Raw genomic sequence first — 27,399 nt, 5'->3', positions numbered from 1 at the left:
CCGGCTGCCCCCACAGCTCTGTTTGTCACCAACGCAGCCCCTATGCAAGGGACACTGTGTCCCCACTCACCAGCATGGGGGTGTAGCCGCTCCAGCACCCAGGGGTGCCGTCCAGTGGGTGAAGGGTCTTTGGGGCTCAGCAGCAGTGATTTGGGGCGAGCCTTTGTCACCCAGAGCCCGGGCGAGCACCCCAGCACTTTGGGTGGGTTCAGGTCTGATTTGGGGTGCTGGGGCTGGACCCGGAGCGCTGGGTGCTCGTCTCCGCCCCCCTCACTCCGCTTCTCCACCCTCCCCCGGGATCCTCTGCTCACACCCGACCTCAAAAACCGGTTCTAATGCTAAAACCGGGAGCGGACCCGTGTCGGGAGCTCTGGGTTGGCGCTGCCTCCGCTGCTCCCCCCTCTGCAGGGTCCCCCCACCCCCCGCTGCATCTCCCGGTTCTTCCCGGCCCCGCCGAGCCCCAAATCGGGTCAGTCGCTCTTTAAACGCCCGGAACGGCCGCACCATGTGATGCTCCCGCTCCGGCTGGGAACTGGCAGAGCCTGCGGGAGCCCAACGGTGCCGGGCACCGGGACCGAGCCCAGCCCGCTCCCCGAGCATCCCTCCGCCCCCCCCAGCATGTCCCCCCCGTTACCCTGCGGGTAAGAAGCTCTTGCTATCTTGGGCACCCCCAAAACCAGCCCTCGGCTTGCAGGACAAGGTGAGGAGGGTCGCTGCCGGGCGGGGGTGGGCGGTGCGAGGTCGGCGGGGGAGGAGCAGTTGGGGGGGGGGCCCGCTCCGTCTGCACCGGCCCCTAGGGGCTCTGGGGGGCGGCCCCGAGCGCTCCGCTGCTCCCCCAGGGGCTGCCGGCGGCTCCCGCTCGGTTGTAAAGCGGGATGGAGGTGGGTGCAGGATGCGCCCCGGGGAGGGGGCAGCCCCAGGGGAGGCAATAACGGGAGAGGGTTGTTTTGTTTGTTGGTTTTGTTGTGGTTCCCCCCCTCCCCGCCCCGCACAGGCTGCATCTCGGCTCGCAGCGCAGTTACTGACCGTCTGTCTCCCTGTGCGTTTGCAGGTGACCGCGGGACCCCAGCAAGAGCGGGGAGGGGACCCGAGCATCATGGCACACTCCGTCTCAGCCTTCCAGGCTGCCTACATCTCCATCGAAGTCCTCATCGCTTTGGTGTCCGTGCCGGGGAATATCCTGGTCATTTGGGCTGTGAAGATGAACCAGGCGTTGCGGGATGCCACTTTCTGCTTCATCGTCTCGCTGGCGGTGGCCGACGTGGCTGTGGGGGCCCTGGTCATCCCGCTGGCCATCATCATCAACATCGGACCGCAGACGGAGTTTTACAGCTGCCTCATGGTGGCCTGTCCCGTCCTCATCCTCACCGAGAGCTCCATCCTGGCGCTCCTGGCCATCGCCGTGGATCGATACCTGCGAGTGAAGATCCCTGTCAGGTGGGAAAACGTGTTGGGACTGACTCTGCAGTGGCTGCTGGGGGGGTTAAAAGGGGGTGAGGATGCCCCAGACTCTGGGAGAAGCACTGGGAGAAAGGTCCTTCCTCCGCTCTGCTGGCCCAGACACATCTGGCTGCGGCAGCAAGCGGGGCAGGCTGGGCTGGGGGGTCCCAGAGCCTCCAGCAGCTTCACTGGGGGGTCAGGGAGTGCTGGGTGTGCAGGCAGAGGTTGCATCGTGACAGCCGGTCCCCATGACCGGGACAAATGTGTCCCACATGGGAGAGCACCGGTGGGGTGCTTCAGGGAGTGGAAAGGGGATGATAGTTTGTGTTCAGCCCAGGTTTTCCCTCACCATGGGGAGCCTGGGGGTAATAACCTGCTTGCTTGTGGTCATGTGCGACACAGTTTTGTGGTTTTAAGGGACCAGAGGTCTGGGATGTGTTGCTGGACAGGCACACCCAAGAGAGATCCCTGGCCATGGGGCTGCCCCACAAATGACTCCTCTCCCTGTTTTTCTCCATCTCATCATCTGTGTCTGTTGTCAAAGCCGAGCCCATCGCAAATACCACTGGGCATAAATGAGGAGAATGCACTTTGTTTGAACTTTGCTGCTGCAGGAGATATTTAACCACTTCATGGCTGACCCCCTTCCTGCAGGGGGACCGGGGGGAGTCAGTGGGGCTGGAAGGGGGTGTGACACCCACAATCAGTGCTGCTCGAGGGCAGCCCATGTGTCCTGGTTGTGCAGCCACTGTCACTGGTCCCTCTTGCTCTGTCCAAGGACATTTGGGGCCGCAGGGACACCTTGGTCTGGCTTGTCGGCTCGGGGAAGGTTCCCGCTGCCGAGAGCGCTGCTGGAAAACTCGGGATGACTGAGCACACACCCACCTCTGTCACCCACTGACCCCTTTGGAGCTCCGATACACCCTCCATTTGCCAGAGGGGTCCACGACCCTTCATCAGCACAAAGACCCCCCAAAAGGGACCCAATGTCCTTGTGTTAGATGCTGCTCAGACCCCAGTGGGTGTCAGACCCTTCCTGTGGCAGGAATCACCTTCATGGACGAGGAAAGGAGGCATCTGTGTCGCGATCAACTCGCTGCTCCGATGTGCTCGGTGTTCCCAGATCCGCTGGGTCAGGCTGGAGATCTGTTACTTCGGGACTTTCCCCCAGCCACAGGCTGCTCAGCAATGGAACAGAAGGGAGGGGGACACAGGACAAACCCCCGGTCCCTGCCCACCCCCTCCCTGCCGCACATGATTTCACAGCCTGTTCCAAACTTTCTCCCTAAGTGTGATTTTATGTTATGAAAAATCCTCGTCTTCCAGGCTGTCGCTGTAACCGGAGCGATTCTCACCCTGTCAGTGCTCGCGGGGCTTTTTTGGTCCTCCTGCATCCCCAGTGCGGTGGGGATGGGTTCAGGTGTGGGAGGACCGTGGCTTTATACATAGCAACACTGCCTCGCTCACATCTGTCATTTTTCTAACAAACCCTGTCTTTTTTCCTCCCTTGCTGCCTCTGAGCATCGAATGAGCCTTTTCTGAGGAGATTTCTGCCCTGAGCCCAGGAGCTTTCCTGGGAGCAATATTAAGTTATTGCCGTGTATAGTTCGGGTGGGTTTTTCTTGTGCAATATCAACCCTGAATTTTCTCGTCTCATTCTGTGCTTGAGCACTCAGTATCATGAGATTTTCCTCTGACGTTTTGTAGCCTATTTTAATACTGGAAGGTTTCGTAGCCTCAACAAGAAGGGTTCGGCTTCTACCAGCTCTCCTGTTCACTTATCCCTGGATGTTTCCTTCTTTCCCTGGTGTGAATTCCCAGCAGTTGGCAAATGTGATGATTTTAGGTGATTTTGTGCCCTAGGCATAGCAGCAGCAAAACATTGTAGATGGCAAATAGGACAGAAAACACTGCTGAAGAGTATTCCCAGAATCTGAAATGCCTCAAGTTTCTCCCAACTTGTTGCTAGATGCCAGCAGATGATACTGCAAGCATTTTTCCAGTGCTGACAGCTCAAATCGTGGTGCCGTCCCCCACTGAAACACCGAACCCGCCCGTTGTGCAAATTGGAGCAGGGTGCTGAGAGCCTGTGACACTGCGGCAGGACTTGGGTCCCTGGTGACACGTGTGGCCACTCCTGCCTGGGAGATCTGAGGGGGAGCTGCCAACGTCCCTGAGGGTCCATAGGCAGCGATGGCATCTCGGAGAGATGGGGAGCAATGTGGGGTGGTCTCTGCCTCAGCAACATCCCAGGGACAGGCAGGACACAGAGTGGGGACATCTCTCTGGCACATGGCTGGCCAGCATCATAGAATCACAGAATCATTTTGGGTGGAAGAGACCTTCAGGATCATCAAGTCCAATCATTCCCCCACCCCTGGCACTGCCCCATGTCCCTGAGAACCTCATGTCCGTCTGTCCAACCCTCCAGGGATGGTGACTCCAGCGCTGCCCTGGGCAGCCTGTTCCAATGCCCCACAGCCCTTTGGGGAAGAAATGGTTCCCCAGATCCAACCTCAACCTCCCCTGGCACAACTTGAGACCATTTAGTTCCGTGAAGGGGTGTGCACGGGTTTTCACATCCCTGCCACATCCTGGCCAACTGGGGAGGGAAGACAACGAGACTGTTGGCTGGGAAGTGTTGTCTGAAGGAGAAGCAAAGTCACCACTGGCTTTCTGTTTAATTAGGCGGAGCGGGGACTGGAAGCGCAGCTTGGCAGGGAGGGGGGAACACGGTGCATCGCAGCCCAGATCCAGCTCCTGGCTGCCCACACGCACCCGGCCCTGGGGCTGTGAGCTTGGGGAGCAGCCCACGGGTTTGCTTCTTCTTCAGCAAACACGTGGAACCGTCCGCTGCCCGTGCACCCGTCCGGAGAGCGAGCCCTGGGGCGAGAACGGGAGCTTTGCTGTCCCGGGATGGGGGTTTGCTGGCAGCATCTTGAGCAAATGGTGCCCTGAGACCTTTGTCGTGAGCCTCGGGATGGCAACGGGAGATGCCCAAGTGGCATCTGCTGCTCCATCTTGGCCTCCCATGGCAATGTTTCCCATGGCCATGGAAATGCAAAGGAATGTGGGCCACTCATGTAAGGTGGAGGCAGATTTGGGGGATGGAGAGGAGTCTCTGGGTTGGCAGCTCCTTTCTCCTGCTCTCGGAGGCAAACCCAGGGCATGCCCTGTGCCCACAGCATGGTTGAGGGAACGGGATATCCCACCAAACCCTCTACTCTCTGTCCCAAACCCCTGGGTAGCATCCGTCCTCACTGCTGGGTTCTGGAGGAGACTGCCTCCCCACAAGGGGCCTTTTCCCGACTGCAGTGGGATGCAAGAGCATCACTCCAGTTGAGAAGGTTAGAGCAGAGGGTACCAGGCTCCCCAGCCTCCACAGGAACTGCTGGAAACCTCCTAAAATAGATTTGCTTCCTTCACTCTGGTGGAAAAGCTCACATGTCCCCTCTCGCATCCGGCAGCAGGGCAGGACCCCCGTCCTGTCACCCCCCCAAGCCGGGCACAGCGGGGTCCCCCAGTCCAGCCCAAACTTCCCTCTTGCAGCCACACTTGAGGAAGATGAAACAAGTTCAAAGGGAGGGGAAGCAGCCGGTCGGGGGCGTCCGGCAGGAACCGGCCCCTCGGTGTCCCTGCGGTGACCGGCGGCAGGATGCTGGAGGGGATGGTGCCGCAGGGATGTTTGGGGTGGGATGTAGCTCTTTAGGATGCTGGAGGGGATGGTGCTGCAGGGATGTTTGGGGTGGGATGTAGCTCCTTTAGGATGCTGGAGGGGATGGTGCCAGAGGGATGTTTGGGGTGGGATGTAGCTCCTTTAGGATGCTGGAGGGGACGGTGCCACAGGGATGTTTGGGGGAATGTAGCTCCTTTAGGATGCTGGAGGGGATGGTGCCAGAGGGATGTTTGAGGGGTATGTAGCTCCTTTAGGATGCTGGAGGGGACGATGCCAGAGGGATATCTGGGGGGATGTACCTCCTTTAGGATGCTGGAGGAGATGGTGCTAGAGCGATGTTTGGGGGGATGTAGCTCCTTTAGGATGCTGGAGGGGACGGTGACAGAGGGATATTTGGGGGGATGTAGCTCCTTTAGGATGCTGGAGGGGATGGTGCCGCAGGGATGTTTGTGGGGATGTAGCTCCTTTGGCTCCAGCCTGTGCTCCAAGGATGATTTGGGTGTCTTGGCTCTGCTCTGTGATGATGTGTTGGGTTTTTTGGAGAGGGCCACAACAGGAGGAGTCAGTGTCCTCAGGACATGGTTGAGCCGCTGGCGCGGGGATGCTGGATGGGCTGATGCAGCTTGGTCCCGTCTCAGGGTTTTATTGCGGGTTTTACCCCTGTCTGCTTGTCTTGGACCAGCAATTCTTTCCACAAATGCTTTTAAATATGTGCCAGGAAGAAAAACACCTGGACAGATCTGTTGGTAACAAGAGCCTGTGGACATGGAGTCTCATTCCACGTCAGGGACCCCCACCCTCTGTGCCTGAGCCCCGACATTAGGGTGATCCCCCCAGCCCTGCAGCATCCCGAGGAACATCCCGCTGGGCCAAGCTGCATTTCGTGTTGCTGAAGGTTTCAAACACACGTGTGAGGCTGCAAAGCTGCGGAAATTAAACCAAACTGAGCTGGAAATTGCTAAGAAATGAGGGAGCAAGAGACCGGGATGCAGGTCTGTGGGTGGCTCTGGGGACAGCGTTGGCATTTTCTGGTGGGTCCGAAGTTCCCTGTCCTAAACGTGAGGAGATAACCCAGCTCAGGGATGGCAGGAGCATCCCTTGGACTGCAAGCGGGAGGTGAGGAAGACTTGCAGGCAGCCTGCGATAGACATGTCGGTGCAAGAGGAAAGCTTCCCCCCCTTGACCACCTTGTTTTGCAGGCTCTTGCTGGGATTGCAGCGCTCTTTCCCCTTCTCTCCAAGGCTGCCAAGAGCCGCAGGCGTGGGGCCAGCTGGGGCTGGGTCACAGGGAAACCCAGGAAGTCTTGTCGCCTTCGTCCAGCTGGGTCATGGAGCGGGACACGTGTCTGAGACGGTTTTCCCCACTTTCCTCTGCTGAGAGATCACGGAGGGTCTTGGCAGGATGGGCTCCCTGCTGCCATGGGATGGGGGATGAGGAGGGTATTGAGATCAGACCCTGCTTTGGCCTAAATATCCAGGCACTAAAGCACCAAAGAGCCCATGGAAAGTCCTTCCAGCATTCCCAACATGATGTGACAGGAAACTTCTCTGGACACTTGAGCCCTGAGACCCAGCAGATGTGTCCAGGATGGAGATGGGGAGGGTTTTGGACCAGGCTGGGACACGTGGTGACCCCAGTGCCTTTGCAACCTGGGGACAGTACCCACCGAAATGGGGAGGTATCAAACTTCAGAAGCCATTTTTCAGGCTGGCTCAAGGGTTCCAAGCTCTGCATCTGAGGACAATCTGAGGTGACATGTTTGATGTGTCCCCAGGGAGGCAAAGGTGACTGGAGATGTCTCTAGCCAACCTGTCCAGCACAGCAGACAATAAACGAGAGTGATCCTACCTAGCCAAGCAAGTGAATGAACCATGCCATGGCTCTTCTGAGGCTTATTTTTAAATTCAGAGGGAACATTTAAAAAGTTTCCAGGTGACCCAGAGCCGGGAGAGTGAGCTCAAAGAGCTGCGGGGGTCTCGCACCCAGGAGCTCATCAACCTCCATTAGGCGATGAAAAGATGCCACCCATCCTTACAGATGCTGTCCCTGCAAAAGCAGATTGAATTTCCAAGGAAAACACTCCGATTTTTCCTAAACTTGAGAACTTTTGGTGACTGGCAGATCCTTGCAGCTCTTTTATTTCTTCCCTGGCTGCCTTCCACCAGGTGTATTTTTAGCAAACGAGGGTGATCTATGGAGACCTTCATTCCCAAGGAACAGGCAGATCTGAACCAAGGATGGGGAAAAAAAGGCAGGAATGAGAGTTCAGAGATTTGTTGGAGACTCAGGGCTGTTCCCAAGCTGCAGTTTCCAGCACCCTGCACCAGCTCAGCGTGCGGGTGCTAAATCAGAACAGCATTTCACACCGAGCTCTGCTGGAACCAGCCCCGGGGTGCACGGACGAGCTGTGCCGGTCCACGACCAACACCCTCATTCTGGTATCGCCAAAATTCTCAGAGCCTTGGAAATGGGGAAGGGATTTACCAGCAGGTTAGATCAGTCTTGAGATCCTGGTAAATACCCAGGTGAGCCGGTTTGCAGCCTGAGTCTGTGATCTGCAGAGTAATTTGCAGCCGAGACTGTGCTAAGTCAGAGATCAAAGCTGCGCGGGCTCTTCCCTCGGCGCGGGGACGTCTGGATCAGCTCGGCTGGAGCCTGCACAGCTGCTGCAGTGGCACCACGAGACGTTTGCCGACAAAATCAGGTCACTTGAAAGAGCTGCAGATGCTGCCGTGCCAGCCAGCGGGAGACTTGGGCTGTAAAAAGTGTCCCCAGCTCCAGGGCTCTGTGGGACAATTCTGGGGTTTGTGGTGTCCCCCTCCTTGGGATGCAGTGAGGATCTGACTGGAGGATGCTCCATTCTTGGTAGCACAGAGGGAAGGGGAGAAGAGTAGTGAATACTGTCCAGGGATGCTCCGAATTTGCTGATATTTAGGGTTGTTCCCAAATATTGTGCAGGAAAAGGGCAAAGGGAGATGCGTGGCCTCCAGATGCCCCGAGCAGCAGCACCCCGTATCCTCCCCACCCGTGTCTCTGAGCGGGGAGAGATGTGGTCCCCGTGCTGGGTATCATTTCCATCATTTCCATCCCAGGGTATCGTTTTGCCCTGACCCCGTTACTGCAAATCAACATCTGTCCCCTCAGCAGAGCTCACATCTGCCAGCATTGCACTGCAGGGAAATTAATGAAAACCAGCTCCTTCTTGCTGATGTTCTCCCGCTACACCCCAAAATCATGCTCTGGGGATATTTTAATTGGGTTTTTTTTTCCCATTTCTACTGATTTTTAAATTAAAGCATTGATAATGCATCACCAGTAAATTTGAAGGCATGTTCCCAGCAAGGGCAACAGCACATTTGCAGACAGGGAAACTGAGGCACAGAGCAGCACCGTGGCTCGCTCAGGATGACTCTGCCAGGCAAGGATGGAGATCGGGGCACAGCAGGTGTGGACACTGAGATATGCTGGAACAGCTTGACCTTCTGATCATGCTTGGTGCAGTGATCAGCTGGGCTCATGTCCATGACCCCAGCCCATGCCTTGGTGATCCATACAAGTAACTCAAAAAAATGGGGTTATCCAGGAGGCCAAATGGTCCTCCTGGGCTGCAGGTCCCTGATGGGCAGAGCCTGGAGTCAAGAATGCCAAAAGTCACTCTTGTCAGCAATCCATCCTGATTCAAAGTGACAACAGCTCCATCCACTGACAGTCAAAAGTGGCTGAGATACATCTGTGGGGACAATATCCTTGATAAGAGTGCTCCTGTCCATGAATTCATCCTGTGGGGAACACGGGCATCAAACCAGGTGGTGAAGGATGGATGGAACCCAGCAAGGTTCTGCCACCTCCATAGCAGTGATTCAGGTGTACCCAACGGTACCATCAACCCATGATGGCCTACTCTACAAAGCCAGCTTGCATTTCTTCATCCCATGGCAATATAAACCAAGCAGGAGGTTCCCATTGAGTGAAAGGTGACGAGCAACATCAGCCAGGGCCACCTAAACATGGCGGGATGGATAGCAAGGTGCCCGCAGGGAGCACTTGAGCAAGGCGAGGTCCCTCGCTGTGTCCATGGTATGACAGTCCATCAGACCCATGGTTGAACAACAGCACCCCCCAAACACCTGGGAACACCCAGACTGACTGTCCCATTTCCAACAGCACCACCGAGCACTTTGGGGTTGATTTTCCCTATTCCGGAGTGACTGGGGTGTTTCCGAGGGTACTGGGTTAGTGGAGGCAATGGTGATGCACATCGGGGCTTGGTGTCCTGTGCTTTCCACGGATCCTGTGCAGCTGCTGGCAACCAGACAAGTGAAACACCCTACAGGAGGAGGCTCTGCCCAAGGCAAAGCTTCTGATTCAGCCTGCCCAGGCCCCGCCAGCCCAGCCTGGCCCTGCAGGCAGCGTGTCAGGACTGAGTCAGGCCCAGCTCACCGTGGTGTGGTCGTCACCGCTGCCACCCCATGCTGGAGCTGGCTCAGGACATGCAGAAGCCCTTTTATGGGGGTCCTGGGTCTTTTTCCACCTCTGAGATGGAAGAATGTGACTCCATCTATAGGAGGTGTCATCATCACTTGGTCTTTACAGAAATGTTCCCACCTGTGCTCCATGCTGACCAGAGCAGGTGATGCAGCAGAAATAAGTGACTCACGGGGTCAGGGCTGGGTGTGCGGGCAGGCTCAGGCACCACGGATTCAACACCAACCCTGTCCCCAGCCACTGACTCTGGTGTCCTTGTCATTGCCCAGCCCTTGGCACACACATGTGGCATCTGCCTCGCTCTGGTTGGACACGTACCATGGGGCCACCAACAGCTGAGCCACCCTCAGCTCCTGTTACACCCCAGGGTGCATCCCAGCGGGGTTTATCTAGCCCATTTGTGGGTTTAGGACGAGCTTAACTGTGTCTTAAAAGTGTCAGGTTGACTTTGTTGACCAGATAGGGGATTTTGGCCATGAGCTTGGATGGAGACAGCTGGGCCAAAGCCCACCAGATTCCATTTGCAAAGTCTGATCTGGAGGGACACCCAGACCCGCAGCCGTGGTTTGCAGTCAATGAGGCAAGACCTAAGGAGATCTCCTGTCCGGGACATCTCAAAGCAGCTTGTACCCAAACACAGAGGACTATTGGACACTGGACAGGCTCTGAAGGGACGCAGCAGCCACCCAACTGGGTGGCCTGGGACCTACAAGTCCATGGGCCTCCAAGGCAGAGCAGGCAGGGCTGGGCAAAGGCTCTGGGGGCTATTGAGTCATCGTATCCAAATGGCCGTGCTGGAAATCAGCCTGACAGCAGGGAGGAGCGACTTGTCCCATGTGGTCACAGCGTGAGCCGTGGCGTGGAGAGGGGGTTTGGTGGCACCATTCAGAACAGACGTGAGGGCATCCAAAGGGACGGCAAAGTTGGCATATTGGCTGGTCTATATTCTGGTGTGGAGGCAGGGGGGATAGAAAGGTCATTGCAACACAGAGAAGGATGGAAAACAGGAGGAAAACGTGGAGGAGGCACAGTGGTGAAATGACCCAGGAGATGAGTTTCTTCATGACACACACCTGAGTCGTTTCAACTGATGGGCTGGAAGAAAAACCTTTGGTTGGAGGAAGGAGGGGGAAAAACCCTGCGGGTCCTGCCCGCAGGGGTGTGAGGGAAACCCAGACACAGGCCATGGGGGTCGTGATCCCCATGACAGCAGGACATGGAGCACCAGGAGACCACGCAGGCGAGAGGCTCCTGAGGGGGATGGGGACAGCTGGAGTGGCTCGTCCCCTCGGGGACAACAGCACCATCTCAGAGCCTGGGGGAACAATAGCCAGCACAGCTGAGCTAATATGAACAATATTGGTTTATCCTGGAGATAAATTAATGATTTTTCAAAGTGATGCAGCGGGGATGGATGCGGGAGCTGGAGAGAGCCCAGCGTGCAGGTTACAGATGGGCTGGGAGGAGCGGTTCCAGGGAGCTGGTCCTTTTGGGCCACATCTCATCCAAGGTGCCCCGAACTTTAAAGGCCACGAAGTGGGAAAGCAGCTGTCCCAGAGTCTGCTCAGGCTCCTGGCAGGGAGATTCCTTCTCTGGCAGCACGGCTGCCCAGCTGCCGGGACAGGCGCACGGCTCTTGTGCGGGGTGCCCAGTGGCAAGAAAGAGCAATTGATGCTCTCCAGGGTGGCCACAAAAAAGCCCCACAGCCAGCGGGGTGTCCTGCAGAATAGCGATGAGCTGAGCACCCTAATCCCAGCACCCAGCCCCGCAGCGGCGTGCCGACGGGCACGCAGCCTCTCCAACCGGAGGGCGGCTGAATGGGCAGGTCTGGGTATTAAGGAGACATCACTGGTGATGCCATCAGCAAGAGGATATAAAATAATCCTGAGGGGTTGGGATCGTCCTTCCTATAGAGCACAGGCAGCAATCACTGGTGGGCTCAGGGTCAGATGGGCAATAGGGGGCAAAGAAGGGGGAAGGACAATTTTTGGAGACGTAGGGCAGCACAGAGCAGGATCAGCTGCTGGAAAGTTTGTGACATCTGGGTTTGCTCTTCGTTGCACTGAGCTGCAGGGACCCAGCAGCCCCCCTTACACCCTGGCCCCATCTCTCGCTGCCTTTTCCATCGTTTCCCCCATCCCATCCCTTCTGGGCTTTGCCCCCCAGCACTGAGCAGGGACCCGTTTCAGCACTCGCCGCAGTCTTGGTTGGTTTGGTTGAATTTTTGTTAAGAACGAAAGTCTGTGTTCACAAAAACAGGGCGCTGGAGGGCAAAAGGGGATCTGTTCCTCAGCCCCGTTTGCTTGTTTTCCTCACCAGCCTTCCTCAGTGCTGTCCCCAAGTGTGGCCATGGTGCCCTGGCACACAGACCCTGGGTACCAGCGATGCCCAAGCAGGACCACAGGAATACAGAGACAGAGAGGCGTCATCCCCCAGTCCTGAGGGGACAATAAAACCTTTCCATCACTCCCCAAAGGAGGGCCAAAAGGTAGAAAACCTGGACATCACCATCCTGGCTGTCTGTTCACCTTCGCTGGGCCATTTTTCTCCCTGCATCCAGAGACAGGGTGATTTTTCTTGGCCTCCTTCAAACAAGGGAGGTGCCAGCTCCTGGCACCAGGGATGCTTTCTCATTCAACTCGGTTCATCGTGCTTCACTTGGCATGTCACAGCTCCCCTCTGCAACTCAGTTTCCCCATCTGTTCACAGAGGGAACGGTGCTACAAACTCTCCGAAAACACCGACATGCCGACGCTGAGAAATGCCGTCTCAGACATAACCATAATTAGCACAGTCTTACAGACTAAATTATTTCTTTCATTCCTACACTGGTAACAACAATCAGTGGCTTAAACCTTGTAACATGCAAAACTGAGACACTCATTTTTCTCAGTGCAAACGGCTCTGTTCGCCTGTGGCACTGAGCAGGCGAGACAGGGACAACTCAGAGCGCAGCCGTGTCCAGATGGACGTGGCAAAGCCTGTGCAGACGCAGGCGAGCGGGGTTTTTTTTAATGGACACCTTATTGCGGCCTTTCTGGACTTAAAAGGGGCTGATAAATAAGATGGGGACAGACTTTTGAGCAGGGGCTGTTGTGATAGAAAGAGGGGTGATGGTTTTAAACTAAAGGAGGGGAGGAGGGTCAACATGAGGAAGAAATTGTTGGCCCTGAGGGTGGTGAGAGCCTGGCCCAGGTTGCCCAGAGAGGTGGTGGATGAAGCATCCCTGGAGACATCCCAGGCCAGGCTGGACGGGGCTCTGAGCAACCTGAGCTGGTGAAGATGTCCCTGTCATGGCAGGGGGGGCACTGGGGGAGCTGGGAAGGTCCCTCCAACCCAAACCATTCTGTGATTCTGTGATTCTGTGTCCCTTGTGCACCAGGGACGGGTGATGCCGGGTCCCTTGCAGTCATCACGGGGACCATCACTCTCCTTGTACATGGTGAGGGCTCGATCCTGCCTGGCCAACACATCCCTCACGTCCATCCCCTTTGCCAGCCAGGCTGCCTGGGCAGACCCAGGCTGTGTCTGCCCATTACTTCTTGCCTGGATTAAATTTCCAGAGTAATTAAGAAGACACACAGGGTGTAATTTATGCCTAGCTGATGCATTTTCCTGCAATTCCTGGTCTTGAGTCTCAGCTCTTTCTCTCAGCCATCCTAATGGAAATACTGAGCTGATTCCTTCCAGGCAGCAAGGTCAATCAGTTTTCCTCTAAGGGAATAAATCATCTATTAAATCTGAAAGAGAAAACAGAGTTTAAGTAATAAACTTCAGGTTTGTTTTGCACTTGCACTTTTTATTTGTTTTCTTGGCAAAAGATTGATTCTCTGCGGTGAGGGAACATTTGATTGTGGTGTTAACTGGAGCTTTCACTTGCAGTTTGACATTTGGTTTGGCTGATCAAGGTACATGTATCTGCACAGGACAGACTCATCTCAGCATAAATAACCTAATGGCTGGACACGTACGTACTCCAGTCCTCACTCCTGTTTTTACGGTGTTGTGGACGGGTGAAAAACACAGGTTTTATTCATGTTTTATGGTGAGTTGTGTAGGATTGAAGTTGGAAGTCGGCTGTGGCATGGAACGATTTTCACTCATTGGAAGTACATATAGCCAACTCATTAGCAAAATAAGAAATTAACCTGACTTCTTTTTTTGCATTTAAAATTGATCTTTTAATCAGGCCAGGGGAAACGCACGTTGGACAGAAGACGCTGAACCGGTTGGTTTGGGTTACCGTGTCCTCTGTGGTTTAGAAACAGTAGATCTCGTCGGCGCTCCTAATTCTCATTTAGGCATTAGGTGGGTAAAACAACCTCCCTTATTTTGTGTGCTTCCAGCCGATTTTTCAGTCTTGAACGTACCAATCTTTGGACTGGGCTAAGGGCAAGAAGGAAAATGTTCCCCTTGAAGCGACAAATTGTGCTGTGAGCATCCCAGACAGCAATAACAAGATATAGCCTAAGCAACTCAGGAGCTCAGTTGTTGATTGCAAAATGAGGAGTTGGGTTAGCAAGCGGAAGTGTAAAAACTCAAGAAATTAAAAGGCAGATGATACCGATCTCTTGCTCCAGCTGTAACGTAGGATATGTCTTCTTTTGAAGAGTCCTTCTGCACTGGAGAGATAAAGACCCATCTCAGCCCTGCTCGGTGGTTGGGTTAGTGCCTCTTCATCAGAGATGCTGTCTCCTGTTTCCCACCTCCGTTTACCTGGGGAGTGGAGCGCGATGTCCTGTCGAACGCAGATGTGATGCCCACAGCTGGTCTCAAGACTCCTCTTATTCCTCTTCCACTTGAAATCTCTGATCTGTTCCTACTTAATGACTTTTGGTGCTTTTCAGACTCACCAAGCTGGAGGCTTCCTCCGGGTACCAACTTATCCTTTGATGTAGCAGCATTCAGTGGTGACATGCAGGGAATGATGGTGGCACTGGGCAGCTGCCCTGGTGCTGTGCAGGTGGTATCAGACATTTTCTTAGCTGGCGTCTTCCCCCCATGGTACCAAACACTTTCTTAGCTGGCATCCTCCCCCCAGCACCGCCGGCTTTCTGCAACCCGCAGCAGTTTGTGGGATGGGGCAGGAGCCATTAAGGCTCTCAGAGCCCAATCACACCAGGCGTTTTATATCTGCCGTCTCATTTCAGCTTCTCACAAGGCCCACATTTCACAGAGTTGGCATTTTAAGTGGTTTTCAGAGCTGCCTGCTTGCTTTGTCCTCCCTTCATCCGCCTCCCATCTCCGTTTTGAGGGCTGATTTTGAGTCCTCATTTCCAAGAGATTATTTTGCATAAAGAACAAAAGTATGCAATGCATAGAAAAATTCAAGTACAATACAAACAGTAATTTAAAAAAATGTCTGCTTTTATCCAGCAAAGTCCTGGATTCACACTGAAGATAGCCAGAGCTGCCTTTTATCCCATCTCCTTAGTGCTACATGAGTGCATCACCCTGACTGATTCTATTCTCTGATTCTATGACTTCTCTAATCACGCAGTGACATACAGAGACACGCAGGATCAGCTGCTGAGCCAGGCCTGGCTAATCAGCTCCCAGTTAATCACCATGACAGGGGCAGGGTTGAGGTGTGAGAGCCTTTGAGGTGGCCAGAACCCCAGGGGGATGGTCCAGTGTGGTGAGGGTGGATGATCCAGGACTCCTGGGTCCAGCTCTGGGATCCTGAGCACAGGACAGACATGGACCTGCTGGCTGGTGTTCAGCTGGAGAACAGAAGCTCCAGGGAGACCTTATTGTGGCCTTTCTGGTCTTAAGAGGGGACAGTAAGAAAGATGGGGACAGACTTTCTAGCAGGGGCTCTTGCGATAGGACAAGGGGTGATGGTTTTAAACCGAAGGAGGGAGATTCAGGCTGGACATGAGGGAGAAATTGCTGGCCCTGAGGGTGGTGAGAGCCTGGCCCGGGTTGGCCAGAGAGGTGGTGGATGAAGCATCCCTGGAGACATCCCAGGCCAGGCTGGACGGGGCTCTGAGCAACCTGAGCTGGTGAAGATGTCCCTGTCATGGCAGGGGTGGCACTGGGGGAGCTGGGAAGGTCCCTCCAACCCAAACCATCCTGTGATTCTATGGTTCCTGGCCATGCACATTCTTTCCCTGCCATGATGTTGGTTGAGAAACACTTCCAGCCCCTTATCCAGAAAGGGATGAACATGGGTTTTGAGTGTGTCCTCCTGAAACATCCTGGCCCTGCAGAAGTTGTCTTCTGCTGGAGGTGGGGTCGCTCCCAGCATAGCAGGCTCAGCCGTGTGATGGGGATGTGCGGGACCCACCCTCAGACTCCTCTCCAAGGAGAAGTTCAAATCTCTATTTTTGGCAACAAATCTGTTTAGACACTAAAGATGTCAAGTAAATGTATTGCACAGGGGTAACACTGAAAACAAGTCCAATGTGCCCATCGCACTGTCCATCAGTGATGCTAATTTCACCCTCAGCTCTTAGGGACCAGACTGTTCCTCTCTATGTCCTAATTCACAAAGTCCTGCTATGGAAGAATCTCAGCTTCTGTTTCTTCTCTCTTTTAAAGCAGTGCTTCTCATACTTCGCATTGCAGAGAAATGCTCAAAAAATGCTGCTGCCTGAAACCAGGAGCCAAAACACGAGAACATCACCATTTTTTTCCCCCAGTTCTGAGGTTCTGCAGCTCGTTTCATGATTTTGCAGCCGTTGCCAATAGCGTTAAATCATTTCCTTCCCACCTACCTCAGGGTGCTGGAGGGAGAAACCAGCGATCCAGGAAAATCCTGGAGGGCTGTGACCACACATGGTGGAGCTGGGACGGAGCCCTGGAGCTGCCTGGGGGCAAATCTGGGTCTCAGTGTCGCTTGTACCTTGTTGACCAGGGACACCGGGTGTAGCCTCAGGACTGTCACACGGCAGCAGGAGGGTGACGCATCCAGAACTCAGCACCCTTGGGCGCACTCGGTGCTGCCCACAGCATCGGGTGGTGTCACAGCTCCCTTTGGGGCATGAAGGGTCTGCCTGGGGTTAGAGGGCAGCACTCCCCGATAGGCACAAATTAAATGATCATTTCCATCAGGCATCAGGTGCCCTGGGTGTCCCCAGCCCTCTGCTTCACCCCCACCCACATTTGAGCTGAGGGGACTGAGCACCGGGCGTGTGGTCCTTGCTGAGAATTGCTGCTTACGCAGTGACAAGGCATTTGAAGGCATCAGGACCCAGCTTAAAACCCAGGCTTAAACCGAGCCCAGTTTGAAAACAAGATTAGTTTTATGTGCACAAAGGATTTCTGTTTGCTGCTGGGGTAAAGGACACTGCTTGAACGATGTTGGAAGAATTGCCTTTCTCACTGATGACACAGGCTCCTTTGCCTTCTTTGGACGACAGCAATGTCTCCTCCACGCCCAGGGCACAGACGTGTGCGAGCTCCCTGTGCTTCAATCCTCCCCTGCTGCTATCTCCAGCCCTCCCGTGCTCCCCCGTCCCCTTGCCACGTCCTGTCGTGGTGGGGTTCCCAAGGGAAGCCCTTGGCACTGGTCCACGCTGGAGGCTCCATGGTGGTTACTCACATCCCACCTCTGAGCTGAGGACAACCGGGCAGGCGATCTGAAAGAAGCTCCATGGTTACTGGGTTTGTTCCCAAAGATGGGTTGTGATTCATCACCAGAGCCCAGCGAATCTGGTGACACAGACATCCCAAATGAAGCTGCAGAGATCCAGCCAGCAGCTACTTCTCTGCTGAGACCAGGAGCTGCCCCAGGAGGGGTCTGCAACTGCTTGGCAATGAACTCATCCTGGCTGCTGTGATGTTGTGGCTGCTCCTACCATCCCAGGGACCAGAGATGTGATAAGGCTCTGGACCAGCAGGCAAAGATTTAACTTGCTCCTCTTGAGTTTAGACTCAAAAACAACAACCAATGATAACATGACCAATGATAAGACAAGGGGCAATGTGTGCAAACTGAAACACAGGAGGTTCCACTTAAATACGAGAAGAAACTTGTTCCTGGTGAGGGTGGCAGAGCCTGGCCCAGGCTGCCCAGGGAGGTTGTGGAGTCTCCTTCTCTGCAGACATTCAAACCCCCCTGGACACCTTCCTGTGGAACCTCAGCTGGGTGTTCCTGCTCCATGGGGGGATTGCACTGGATGAGCTTTCCAGGTCCCTTCCAGTCCCTGACATTCTGGGATTCTGTGGAAAACCAGGTGGCCAAGTGTGAGCATGAGTCAGCTCAGTGAAGAACCAGTTAACACCAGAGCTGGTCCAAGGATTGTGATGGAACCACAAGATGCAGCTGAGAATGGCTGGGAGTGAAAGAGCAGGACCTGCTCCCACCCTCTGGGAAGTTCTTGGATCAATGAAGTCCTAAAGTGTAATTTTTCCAAATACATCACCCTTGATAAGAGCTGGTAATGATAACATTGCCTTCCTGTTGGCTTCTCCCCACCTCGTTCTAGAATGGTTTTTTGTGAAGGAGAAACTGTAGACTCAAAGAGTTTAGGTCAGAAGGGACCACTGGATGTCATTTGGTCCAGTTCCAGCGCAAATCAGAGCTAACTTCAAAGTCATTTTGAGCTTTAATTCAGGAGTTGGACTCTGATCCTTGTGGGTCCCTCCTATGTATATAGGTGTTGGGGAGCAGGGAAGTGAGCCCTTAAGCAGCCTCACGAAGCTGTGGGTGATGCCATTCCATGGCAGATGCCAAAACAGAGTTGTGCTGAGCTTCTTGGGGGGATGTTTGTGTCCCTAGGGCTGCTTTGGGATCTGTCCACATCCCTCTGCAGTCCTCAGAGATCTTGGTCCTGGGAGAGGTGTTGGGGCAGGCTGAACCCACACCAAGGCAGCATCATCTCCCCATACCCTGTCTGGGGTCCAGGAGGGCCTTGTACAACAAAAGTTTTGGTGCCAGACAGGATCTCCATCGCCAACCAGCACCAGCGTCCTTGCCGCAGAAGGATGCAGTCTTCTGGCTCACCTGAAAGACTCTCTGTGGGTTTTGGACCAGTTTTTTATGTCTTTACACGCCAGTTGGCATCTGACCAGTGACAGATCTGGGATTTGGGGATCAGGATGAGACCCCATGCATTCCAGAGGAGAATCTGATAGGGCCACTCTCCTCCCTTCCAAGCATTTGTAGGAACAAGCTGTCATGGAGAGCTCCATCCAACTTCCAGCTTTGGCTGATGTTGGTTGACATCTGTCCCTCCCAAGGCCATCACTCACATGGCCATGCACCCAACAAACCCACATTTCTTCCAAGGTGGAGAACCAGAAGTGACATGACCATGAGATCAATATGTTGAAATGGTGTTGCCATCCCTCTGCCCAGGTGATGTTTTCTCACATCATCTCCATGGTTGTGTCAATGCCACCTGTCAACTCGGCTGTGAAGTTCCTAGAATGACGCAGGAGGGTGTGAAAGGCCTTCGTGATGGGCACCGTCCAACAGCTCCAGCCCTGTGGACCCATCACTAGCATTGACTTGCTGCAGTTGTTGGGTGGATGTTGTTGGGAGTGTGAAGGACTGAGTGTCTTGTGTTTGAAACCAAAGAGCAGCAAAACTCCCAACTGCCATGCGGAGCAATGGGAACAAACGGGAGATGCACTCAAGTGACGCAAGGGGGATGTTGGTGCTAAGGGACATTTACGGCAATGCTGACACCTTTTTAGGTATTTTAATACATCTACAAATCCTTGATAACCTTCAATATTTTGAACTTATGGTTTTTACCAAAATGAAGCCCAAAAGGAGGAAAATAACCAAGACAAGAGATTGAAGAAGGAATTAGCTTGTCATGCCCAGGACTAGAGGTGACAAAGGCCCCATGATCAAGGTCCTTCTGTCACACAATGTCTCTTCTGCAGCTTTTCCCACCTCATGTAGATGCCCAGGGACCTTCTCATCCCAGCCCGGAGCTGTAGCTGAGATGGTCCCTCACAAAACCCAGATGCCACTTCACGTTTCTCAGCTTCACATTTCTCAGCAGCTTTGAGCACCAACCGCCCAGCGGCCTCCAGGACGCTGAAAGATCTGAAGCAAAGATACAGCCAAGAAAAAAAGGAGCAGAAACCAAAATCCTCTAAGATCAAAGCACTTTTGTTGAGAGATTTTCAATTAGATCAGGACATGCTCTGGCTGCTTTTCCTTGCTGTGTTCATAATGCAGATGAGCTTCATGTCAGCTTGGCCTTCTTTCCTCCCACCACATTGGCTCCAGATTCATTTCATTAGTGATGGCCTGCCTTCATTAGTGAATTAATTCCCTAGGAATTGCACTGCAATAAACCCCACCAGAGCAAGGACTAGCAAAGCCGCATCTTGGGGCTAGCTGGACATCTGCAAGTATTTTCTGGACACAAAAATATATTCCCAGAAACGCTAAAAAACAAACAAATTTTATTCAAACCAGACCTGGAATCTTTGAGGTTTTTTCAACCAAACCAAGAGGACATGTTCTGTGAGTGTTGGATTTGGAGATGTGGGAAACGAGCCCTCATCTCTCTCTCGGGGAACAGACCCCAAACAAAAGACAAATCAATACAAATGCAATGAATAGGCTGCTCTGCATTGCTTTTCAGATGTGTCCTGATGTGTTAGGTGGCCATGGGAATTTGCCCACCCCATGCAGACCCCTGAAGAGCAGGTCCTGGGCTGAGCTGGGCTCCCTTGGCCACAGACGAGAGGGACGCAGAGGTCTGACCACACCATGATGTGGCAGAAGAAGTCAAATCTAGTCTGGGAATTATGAGCGGAGTGAAAAGGGGGTGGATAGTGTCCCCAGGGTGAGGACCTGGGGAGCATTTTATGATGTCCTGGAGAAAAGGGGCCTCATTGTCTCTCCCAGTGACTCCATCCTCAGCCCAATAAACTTTCTTTGACTGCAGCATCTCCGGGAGCATCCCATTGTGAGGCAGCATCTCTCCCCAGAGGACCCTGCTCCACATCTCCCTGTTAGCTCAGCACGGCCCTTGGGGACAATTTGTCTGCCTCCTCCTCCGACCATCACTTCTTGCACTTCCCCTGGGGATGCAAACAGCACTCTAGCAATAATTGATATTTTGCCTCTTTGCATTATTTTCCAAACCCTCAAAGATGTTTTTGTTCCACATCAAACCAAAACTCCGGCCCATCCCATCTCACTGGGATGCTGATGAGGCTGGATGGTTGTTCTTCTGGCCTTGGCAGGGTGTCCAGGAGGACTTGGGGTGATGCCCATCTCTGTGGGGAAGGGATGATGCAAAAACCACCAAGGAGAGAGGGCAGGAGGAAAAGGCAGCAGTTACGGTCAGGTTCAAACCCCACAGACAAAGAGAACAAACCCAAATTGTATGATGATGCCGGTGATTATTATCATGGATGTTTTAGTCGCAGCTGTTAATAAAAATAATAGCAGTAATAAAATTGCAATGATGCTAGCAATTGTTCTGATGCTGCTGATAATAATGAGATTATTTATTAATTGTGAGCCATTACCAACATTTTCTAGTGCTTCTGCCTTCCAGACCCGTCCCAAACTCCAGCCCTACCATATTAATATAAAATGAGGTAAATGAGAAAGGTTTTTTCTTTATGGTATGACCAAGGCAGAAACATGAACAGTGAAGTCTGTCCCTGACCCCTCTTCTGCTCATCCCCACCACACACCCTGTGCCATGGGGCCGAGGATTAGGGGGCATCCAGCATTTCCTTCCTTTTAAGTTGGGTTTGCAGCCTTTAGCGCAGCTGAGCCCCATGAGAGCTGCATGGCCAGACCTTGTGGGGTGGACGGAGGAGGAACTCGAGTCATTTTTTGGCTTTTGTCATTCTCCTTGTAGGGCTGACGGGGCAGTGGGCACCCGTGAGCCCGTGGGGAGCACATTTCCCTGCAAGGTGCTGCAGCTGCCCCTGCTCTTGGCTTGTTGCTCGAAGGAAAAAAGCTCCAGCTCCAGACGTTGCTGTTTTCTATGTATTTTTTGGGTTCAGCCGTGATTCCTGTGACCATGATGCATACGTGCAGGGGGATGCACGAACAAGCTTTGCTCTCAGTTGTTGGCTGCTTCTTCAGCATCACAGTTAAATCTTGCCAGGTCCTGCTACTCAAACCACTGTGTGTGTCGGACCAGGGGTGCTCAGTGAGGCGGCGGAGCTGGATGTGCAGCAGGGAGGGATGGATGTGGACCATGGCAGAGACATGGGTGTGTGGCAAGGAGGAGGAATGGATGCACAGCGAGGTGGGGGCATCCATGGGGGATGATCTGCCCTCATCCATATGGGGACAGGCTGGGAGAGTTGGGGTGTTCAGTCTGGGGAAGAAGAAGCTCTGGGGAGACCTTATTGTGGCCTTTTGGTGCTTAAAAGGGGCCCATAAGTAAGATGCGGACAGACTTTTGAGCAGGGGCTGTTGTGATAGGACAAGTGGTGATGGTTTTAAACTAAAGGAGGGAGATTCAGGCTGGACATGAGGAAGAAATTGTTGGCCCTGAGGGTGGTGAGAGCCTGGCCCAGGTTGGCCAGAGAGGTGGTGGATGAACCATCCCTGGAGACATCCCAGGCCAGGCTGGACGGGGCTCTGAGCAACCTGAGCTGGTGAAGATGTCCCTGTCATGGCAGGGGTGGCACTGGGGGAGCTGGGAAGGTCCCTCCAACCCAAACTGTTCTATGATTCTGTGTGAGGCAAAGAGCGATGGATGTACAATAACAAGGATGTGTATTAAGGGATGGATGTGCAGGGAGGAGTTGGGAGGGACGTGCACTCAAGCAGGGAGGTGGGTGAGCAGCATGTGGGGCGGTCGCTGTGCTATGTGTGTGTTACACCCTCTGGACCATGCGGGCTTGCGTGCACCCAGGGACCTGAGGTCTGCACAACCTCCAGAGCTGTCCTGATAGGCATCTGCAACAACACACTATGTTCTGGAGCTGCAGGGGGCCAGGACCAGCCAGGCTGGGCCCCCTGCAGCCGTTCCCCATCCCCTCTGCCTTGGCTGTGAGACTGAACAGAGGATCCTCTGATACAGCCCTGGCTCATGGTTAACAACAGGGTCTCAGCGCTCACCAAACCCAGGCAGGGGGGCAGGGGGAGAAGCAGTGGGTGCTCTTGGAGCTGCTCTGTGCCTGGGTGCTGGTTGCAAACCCCAGGAGGGCGATTGGGGATCATGGTGACACCGCTGCTGTCACACAGCTCTGCAGAGAGGGGAGCACCCGGGACTGCAGCACTTTCAGCAAAATCAGCAGAAGACCCTAGAAAAGCCCTGGGAGTGGGGAAATGTGACCCAGCATCAACTTGCAAGGGTTGCAAAGAGGGCAGGAGCTCAGGCAGGGGGGTTGTTGCTGTTATTATTGGTGCATCTCCCCCCGAGCTGTCTGAGCCTGGGGAGGTGGGAGCAGGGTGTCACAGCTGGAATGGCACATCAACCCTCCCCAAGGACCTCTTATCGGTGACGTGGGGTGCGGGGGCCAGCACACAGCCCCACGGGAGCCTCTGGCATCCCTCTGCCACCCGCTGCTCCCCTGGGCCCCATCAGACCTTCCCCTGGTGCTCTCCCACCACCCCTCGTCCTCCCCATGCCCTGGCTCTCCCTGCCCCGTGTCTTTCTCAGGGTCTCCTGCCCTCTCTCCTCCCCACGAGGAATAAATCACCCTCCGGCTCCAGCCTCTCAGAGCAAACCACCCACATTGCCACCTCCTTCCCACGGGACCTGTTTGCCACTGGGAGGATGGGAATCTGTTCCCAGACCAGAGAGGGTTCATTCGGAAAACCTCTCCAGGACCATCTGATCTCCTGGGGACCAATGTCACCCCCTCCACCCTGCGCCCCTCCATGTTACCCCCTTCAAGGGGGTGGAAAGCAGGTTTGGGTCCTTGGCTGGTGTATTAAAAAGCCCCCAAATGCTCCAGTATTTTTCGCCACAGGGCAGGGCTGCAGGCATGCAACAGGGAGCTCTGAGCACCAGGATGGAGATGCAGGTTTGCCAGCCACCTCCATGTGGTCCCCATGGCCGGGTTAACACCAGCACCACTGAAAAACCCAGTAAAGTATTAGAAAAACATTATTTTTTTAGTCCCTTCCAGTGGAAAGCAATAACACTCAGACTGCAAATCTTCTCACTGTCCAAGGAGCAGCTTTCCTTTGAGGGCCAAGGGGAAAAATCAATCCAGCAGTCTCCACTTGCTGCTTGGAGAGCTCTGGAGGGATGAGCCCAGCCGTGGCGTGCTCCCTGGTGGCACTGGGGGGAGCAGAGCCCGGTACAGCTCCCTCCTCTTCCTCCTCCTCCTCCTCTAGACCTTGGCACTGGCCCATCAGGAAAGAAGGTTTTGTCAATCGGCCCAGCACATTAGGAGATGAAACAGGCTGTGCCCAGCAGCTTCCCCAAGGTTCCATTAGCACCAGCGGATCTTTCCTCCAGCCCGGCGGGTCCCCAAGGACGTTTTTGTTGGCGATTTCCTCCCCCAGTGCAGGGGAAATTGTCTGGGACAGGGTGCCAGCAGGGCTGGCGCATGGTGGGAGGAATGGGTGACCCACTGCTGTGGGCGTGGGGTGCTCAGATGTAAGGTGGGCTGCCAGAGCACCATGAAAGCCCCCTAGATATGAGGGTTGAATGCATAGACGCTCCAGGTTGCTAATGCATTTGTTGGCTTGGCGTCAACCCCCAGAGCTCCAGCATCGTGTCTGAGGTCTCACCCATCCCTGGGGCCGGGGTGGTGATGGAACACAGGATGAGGTTCCCCAGGGCACATGCAGAGAAACCAACCCATTAACACATCTATCAGCACAATTAGAATCATAGAATGTTCTGAGTTGGAAGGGACCCACAAGGATCACCGCGTCCAGCTCCTGTCCCTGCAGAGATTTTTGCTGAGGAAGGGAGGGAGGAGCATGGTGCCATCTCAGCATCAGCACTGCCACCCCACCTGGAGCAGTTTTAACCCCCAGGCAGAACATCCCACTCGTGTCTAATTCTTCCCTGCGCTTGTTGTCTCATTCACAGGTACAAGAGCGTGGTGACACCCCGGCGGGCAGCCGTGGCCATTGCTTGCTGTTGGATTGTCTCCTTTCTGGTGGGACTCACCCCTATGTTTGGCTGGAACAACCTGAACAAGATGCAGAGGACTCAGGAGCTGAACGCTAGCCACACGCAGTTCGTCATCAAGTGCCAGTTTGAGACGGTCATCAGCATGGAGTACATGGTGTACTTCAACTTCTTCGTCTGGGTCCTGCCTCCCCTGGTGCTGATGCTGCTCATCTACCTGGAAGTCTTCAACCTCATCCGTAAGCAGCTCAACAAGAAGGTCTCCTCCAGCTCCAATGACCCGCAGAAGTATTATGGGAAGGAGCTGAAGATCGCCAAGTCTTTAGCGCTAGTCCTCTTCCTCTTTGCTCTCAGCTGGCTCCCTCTGCACATCCTCAACTGCATCACCTTGTTCTGCCCGTCCTGCGAGACGCCGCACATCCTCACCTACACCGCCATCTTCCTCACCCACGGCAACTCGGCCATGAATCCCATCGTCTACGCCTTCAGGATCAAGAAGTTCCGGACAGCTTTCCTGCAGATCTGGAACCAGTACTTCTGCTGTAAAACCAACAAAAATGCCGGCACCACCACAGCTGAGCTGGGCAACTAGGAGCTGGGAGAGGGCAGAGAGGGGACGTCCATGCCCAGGCTGGTCCCCATGCGGCCGCTGCTCCTGCTGCCACCGAAGGGATGGTGACAACCCGGGAGGGCTGGAGTCACCAGCCATGTGCAATCCGAACAGCCGCGTCCCCCCCGGCTTCCCCGGGGGGTTATTTATTCACAAGCATCGTACTGTTTTGAGACTGTAGCCTGCACTGTTCCTTTCCTTATTTTGTTTGTTTGGGTTTTTTTTTTCTGGTTTTGTTTTGTTTTTTTTAAGGTTTGCCAAGTATTTAAGGAGAAACTGTACAGACAATGGCGCAATTTATCTTCATGCAAATAAAGTAAAATGATAAAAAACCACACAGGAGGTCGATCCTCTGCCATTGACCTCTGGCTCCTTGGAGCGTGGCAGTTGATGATGCTGGGGGTCACCTCATTCATGGACCCATGGGGGTACTTGGACACCAGGCAAAAGGGTGATCTGGTGGGAGTGAAGCTGCTGAGACCCAGGGGAGCCCAGGGCAATGGGATTTCTGCAGCTCTGGGAGCTTTCGAACCTTTTCCTTCCCCTCCATAACCAAGGGGAGGTGAGCTGGGCTGGGACACCACAGTTAGGAAGAGGCATCCCATGGCAATGCCAGCACCCTTAGGCTGATGAACCCACCATACCCGTGGAGCAAAGGGTGACTGTCCAACTCCCAACACTACCAAAGAGGCAAGAGGACACCCCAGAGGACACTGCAAGAAAACCATGTCCCTAAGAACCTCATCTAAACGCCTTTTTCCCCCTTTTCTCATGCACAAGGCAGAGGCAAATCTCTTCCAGGCCCTGTTTCATGTCTCCCATGTCGCTCCCCATCACCCTCCCCATGTCAAAACCCTTTGGACCCGAACTTTATGGGTTAACGCAGCCACCCCCATGGTGTGGGGGAGTAGAGAGGGACTCGCGCCCATTTGTGGGTCACCATGTTGGTGCTGATGTTGCCACAGGGCCACTTGGCCACCCCCAAGTGTGTGCCCCAGGTTTGGCCATGGGCATGGACTGTCATTGGTCACACCTGAGGACGGGATGGCTGGAGATGGGCAATGACCCCCACCCAGCTCTGTGGTCCCTCTGGGTGTTGGCAGCCACACAGTCGTTCCCTGCTCTGCAGAAGGAGCTTTTCCAGGGCTGAAGTGGTGCTGGGAAGAGTTAATTGGGGTTATTTTCTTATCAGCATCCCTTGTTCGCCAGTGTCGCATTGGAAACACACTTCTATGACCCTGCCCCACGAGGGCTGTGCCCCTCGGACGTCACAAAGCTCCTGCAGTAAGTTCCCACAGGGGCTGGGAGGGATGCGGAGGGGAAAAGGACCTTGGATGGGTGAGATTTATGGGCGGTTCTTTAGCTGGCTATGGAGAGCAGGGCCATGCACGTGTAGCAGTGGGGCTGCTGGATGTCCCTGTCACCCACTGGTCCAGCCAGCTCTGATCAGCCTGGAGGGAGCTCCTCCATTTCTCTGAGAGGAAGAGGAGGGTAGCCAAGAAGGGTGGGAGGAAGGAGGAAGGATGAGAGGAGGTGAGGGGTTCAGCCTTCCACGTTCTGCAAGGTCCTCAATATATCACATCCAGACTCCTGGCTCAGACCACAGCAGGTACAACAGGAGCAGAGCAGAAAAGCAATATCAAGGACAGGAGCAAATCCCAATAGAAGGGCCCTGAACACCCTCCAAGACTCCTCGAGGTGAAGATTCCCAAATTCTTTATCAATAGTGCCTGCAGATGCTGCAGCCCCAGGGTAGCGCAGCCAGGACCCCGCTGCCCGCGGTCCCTTTGCACCACAACAGCTCAGCCCCATATTGCACTGGTGTTTACCGAGCACAAGTCTGATTCCCACTTGCGTCTTATTTCTGCAAGTGGCTGCTTTCCTGGAACTGACGCCTGTGCCTGATCCTTGCTGAGGTGCCCAGAAACCTGACGACAGGGATGCTCATAAATTAAAAGGCATGTGGGTGATTGCTTTCAGAAAAAACATTTGGTGGATTTTTCCACTCCGTGCTCTCTGGACCCTTCCCGGGGAGAGCTCACTAAAAGTGGAGGCTGTTACCCTCATGAGTCCCCTGTGGGGTTACAAACACACTCTTTGCCCTGCAGGACTGCATTAAGAGGATATAAAGGGCACAGTGTGCAGCATGAGAGAGTCCTGGAGATGCTGCTTTTCCCCTGTGTTAGCAATCCCATGGCTAACACAGC

The 27,399-nt window shown here is 54.3% G+C and overlaps 1 protein-coding gene across 2 annotated transcripts; it reads left to right on the top strand.

Moving 5' to 3' along the window:
* Positions 1 to 519: 519 nt before the first annotated feature.
* LOC136110810 (adenosine receptor A1) lies at positions 520 to 25,511 on the top strand. Of its 2 annotated transcripts, none has more exons than XM_065854464.2 (3): positions 520 to 700; positions 1,052 to 1,437; positions 24,541 to 25,511. In XM_065854464.2, the coding sequence occupies exons 2-3, from the start codon at positions 1,097 to 1,099 to the stop codon at positions 25,172 to 25,174; spliced, it is 975 nt and encodes a 324-aa protein (XP_065710536.1). In that variant the 5' UTR covers positions 520 to 700; positions 1,052 to 1,096; the 3' UTR covers positions 25,175 to 25,511. The 2 variants fall into 2 exon arrangements, with proteins under 2 accessions (XP_065710536.1, XP_065710535.1); XM_065854463.2 differs by lacking the exon at positions 520 to 700 and adding an exon at positions 797 to 881.
* The last annotated feature ends 1,888 nt before the right edge of the window (positions 25,512 to 27,399 follow it).

This window comes from Patagioenas fasciata, chromosome 21 (assembly GCF_037038585.1).
Source record: "Patagioenas fasciata isolate bPatFas1 chromosome 21, bPatFas1.hap1, whole genome shotgun sequence".
In the NCBI taxonomy this organism is placed as follows: Eukaryota; Metazoa; Chordata; class Aves; order Columbiformes; family Columbidae; genus Patagioenas; species Patagioenas fasciata.
The sequence above is the reverse complement of the archived record's forward strand: the minus strand, read 5'-3'. Positions and strand labels throughout refer to the sequence as shown.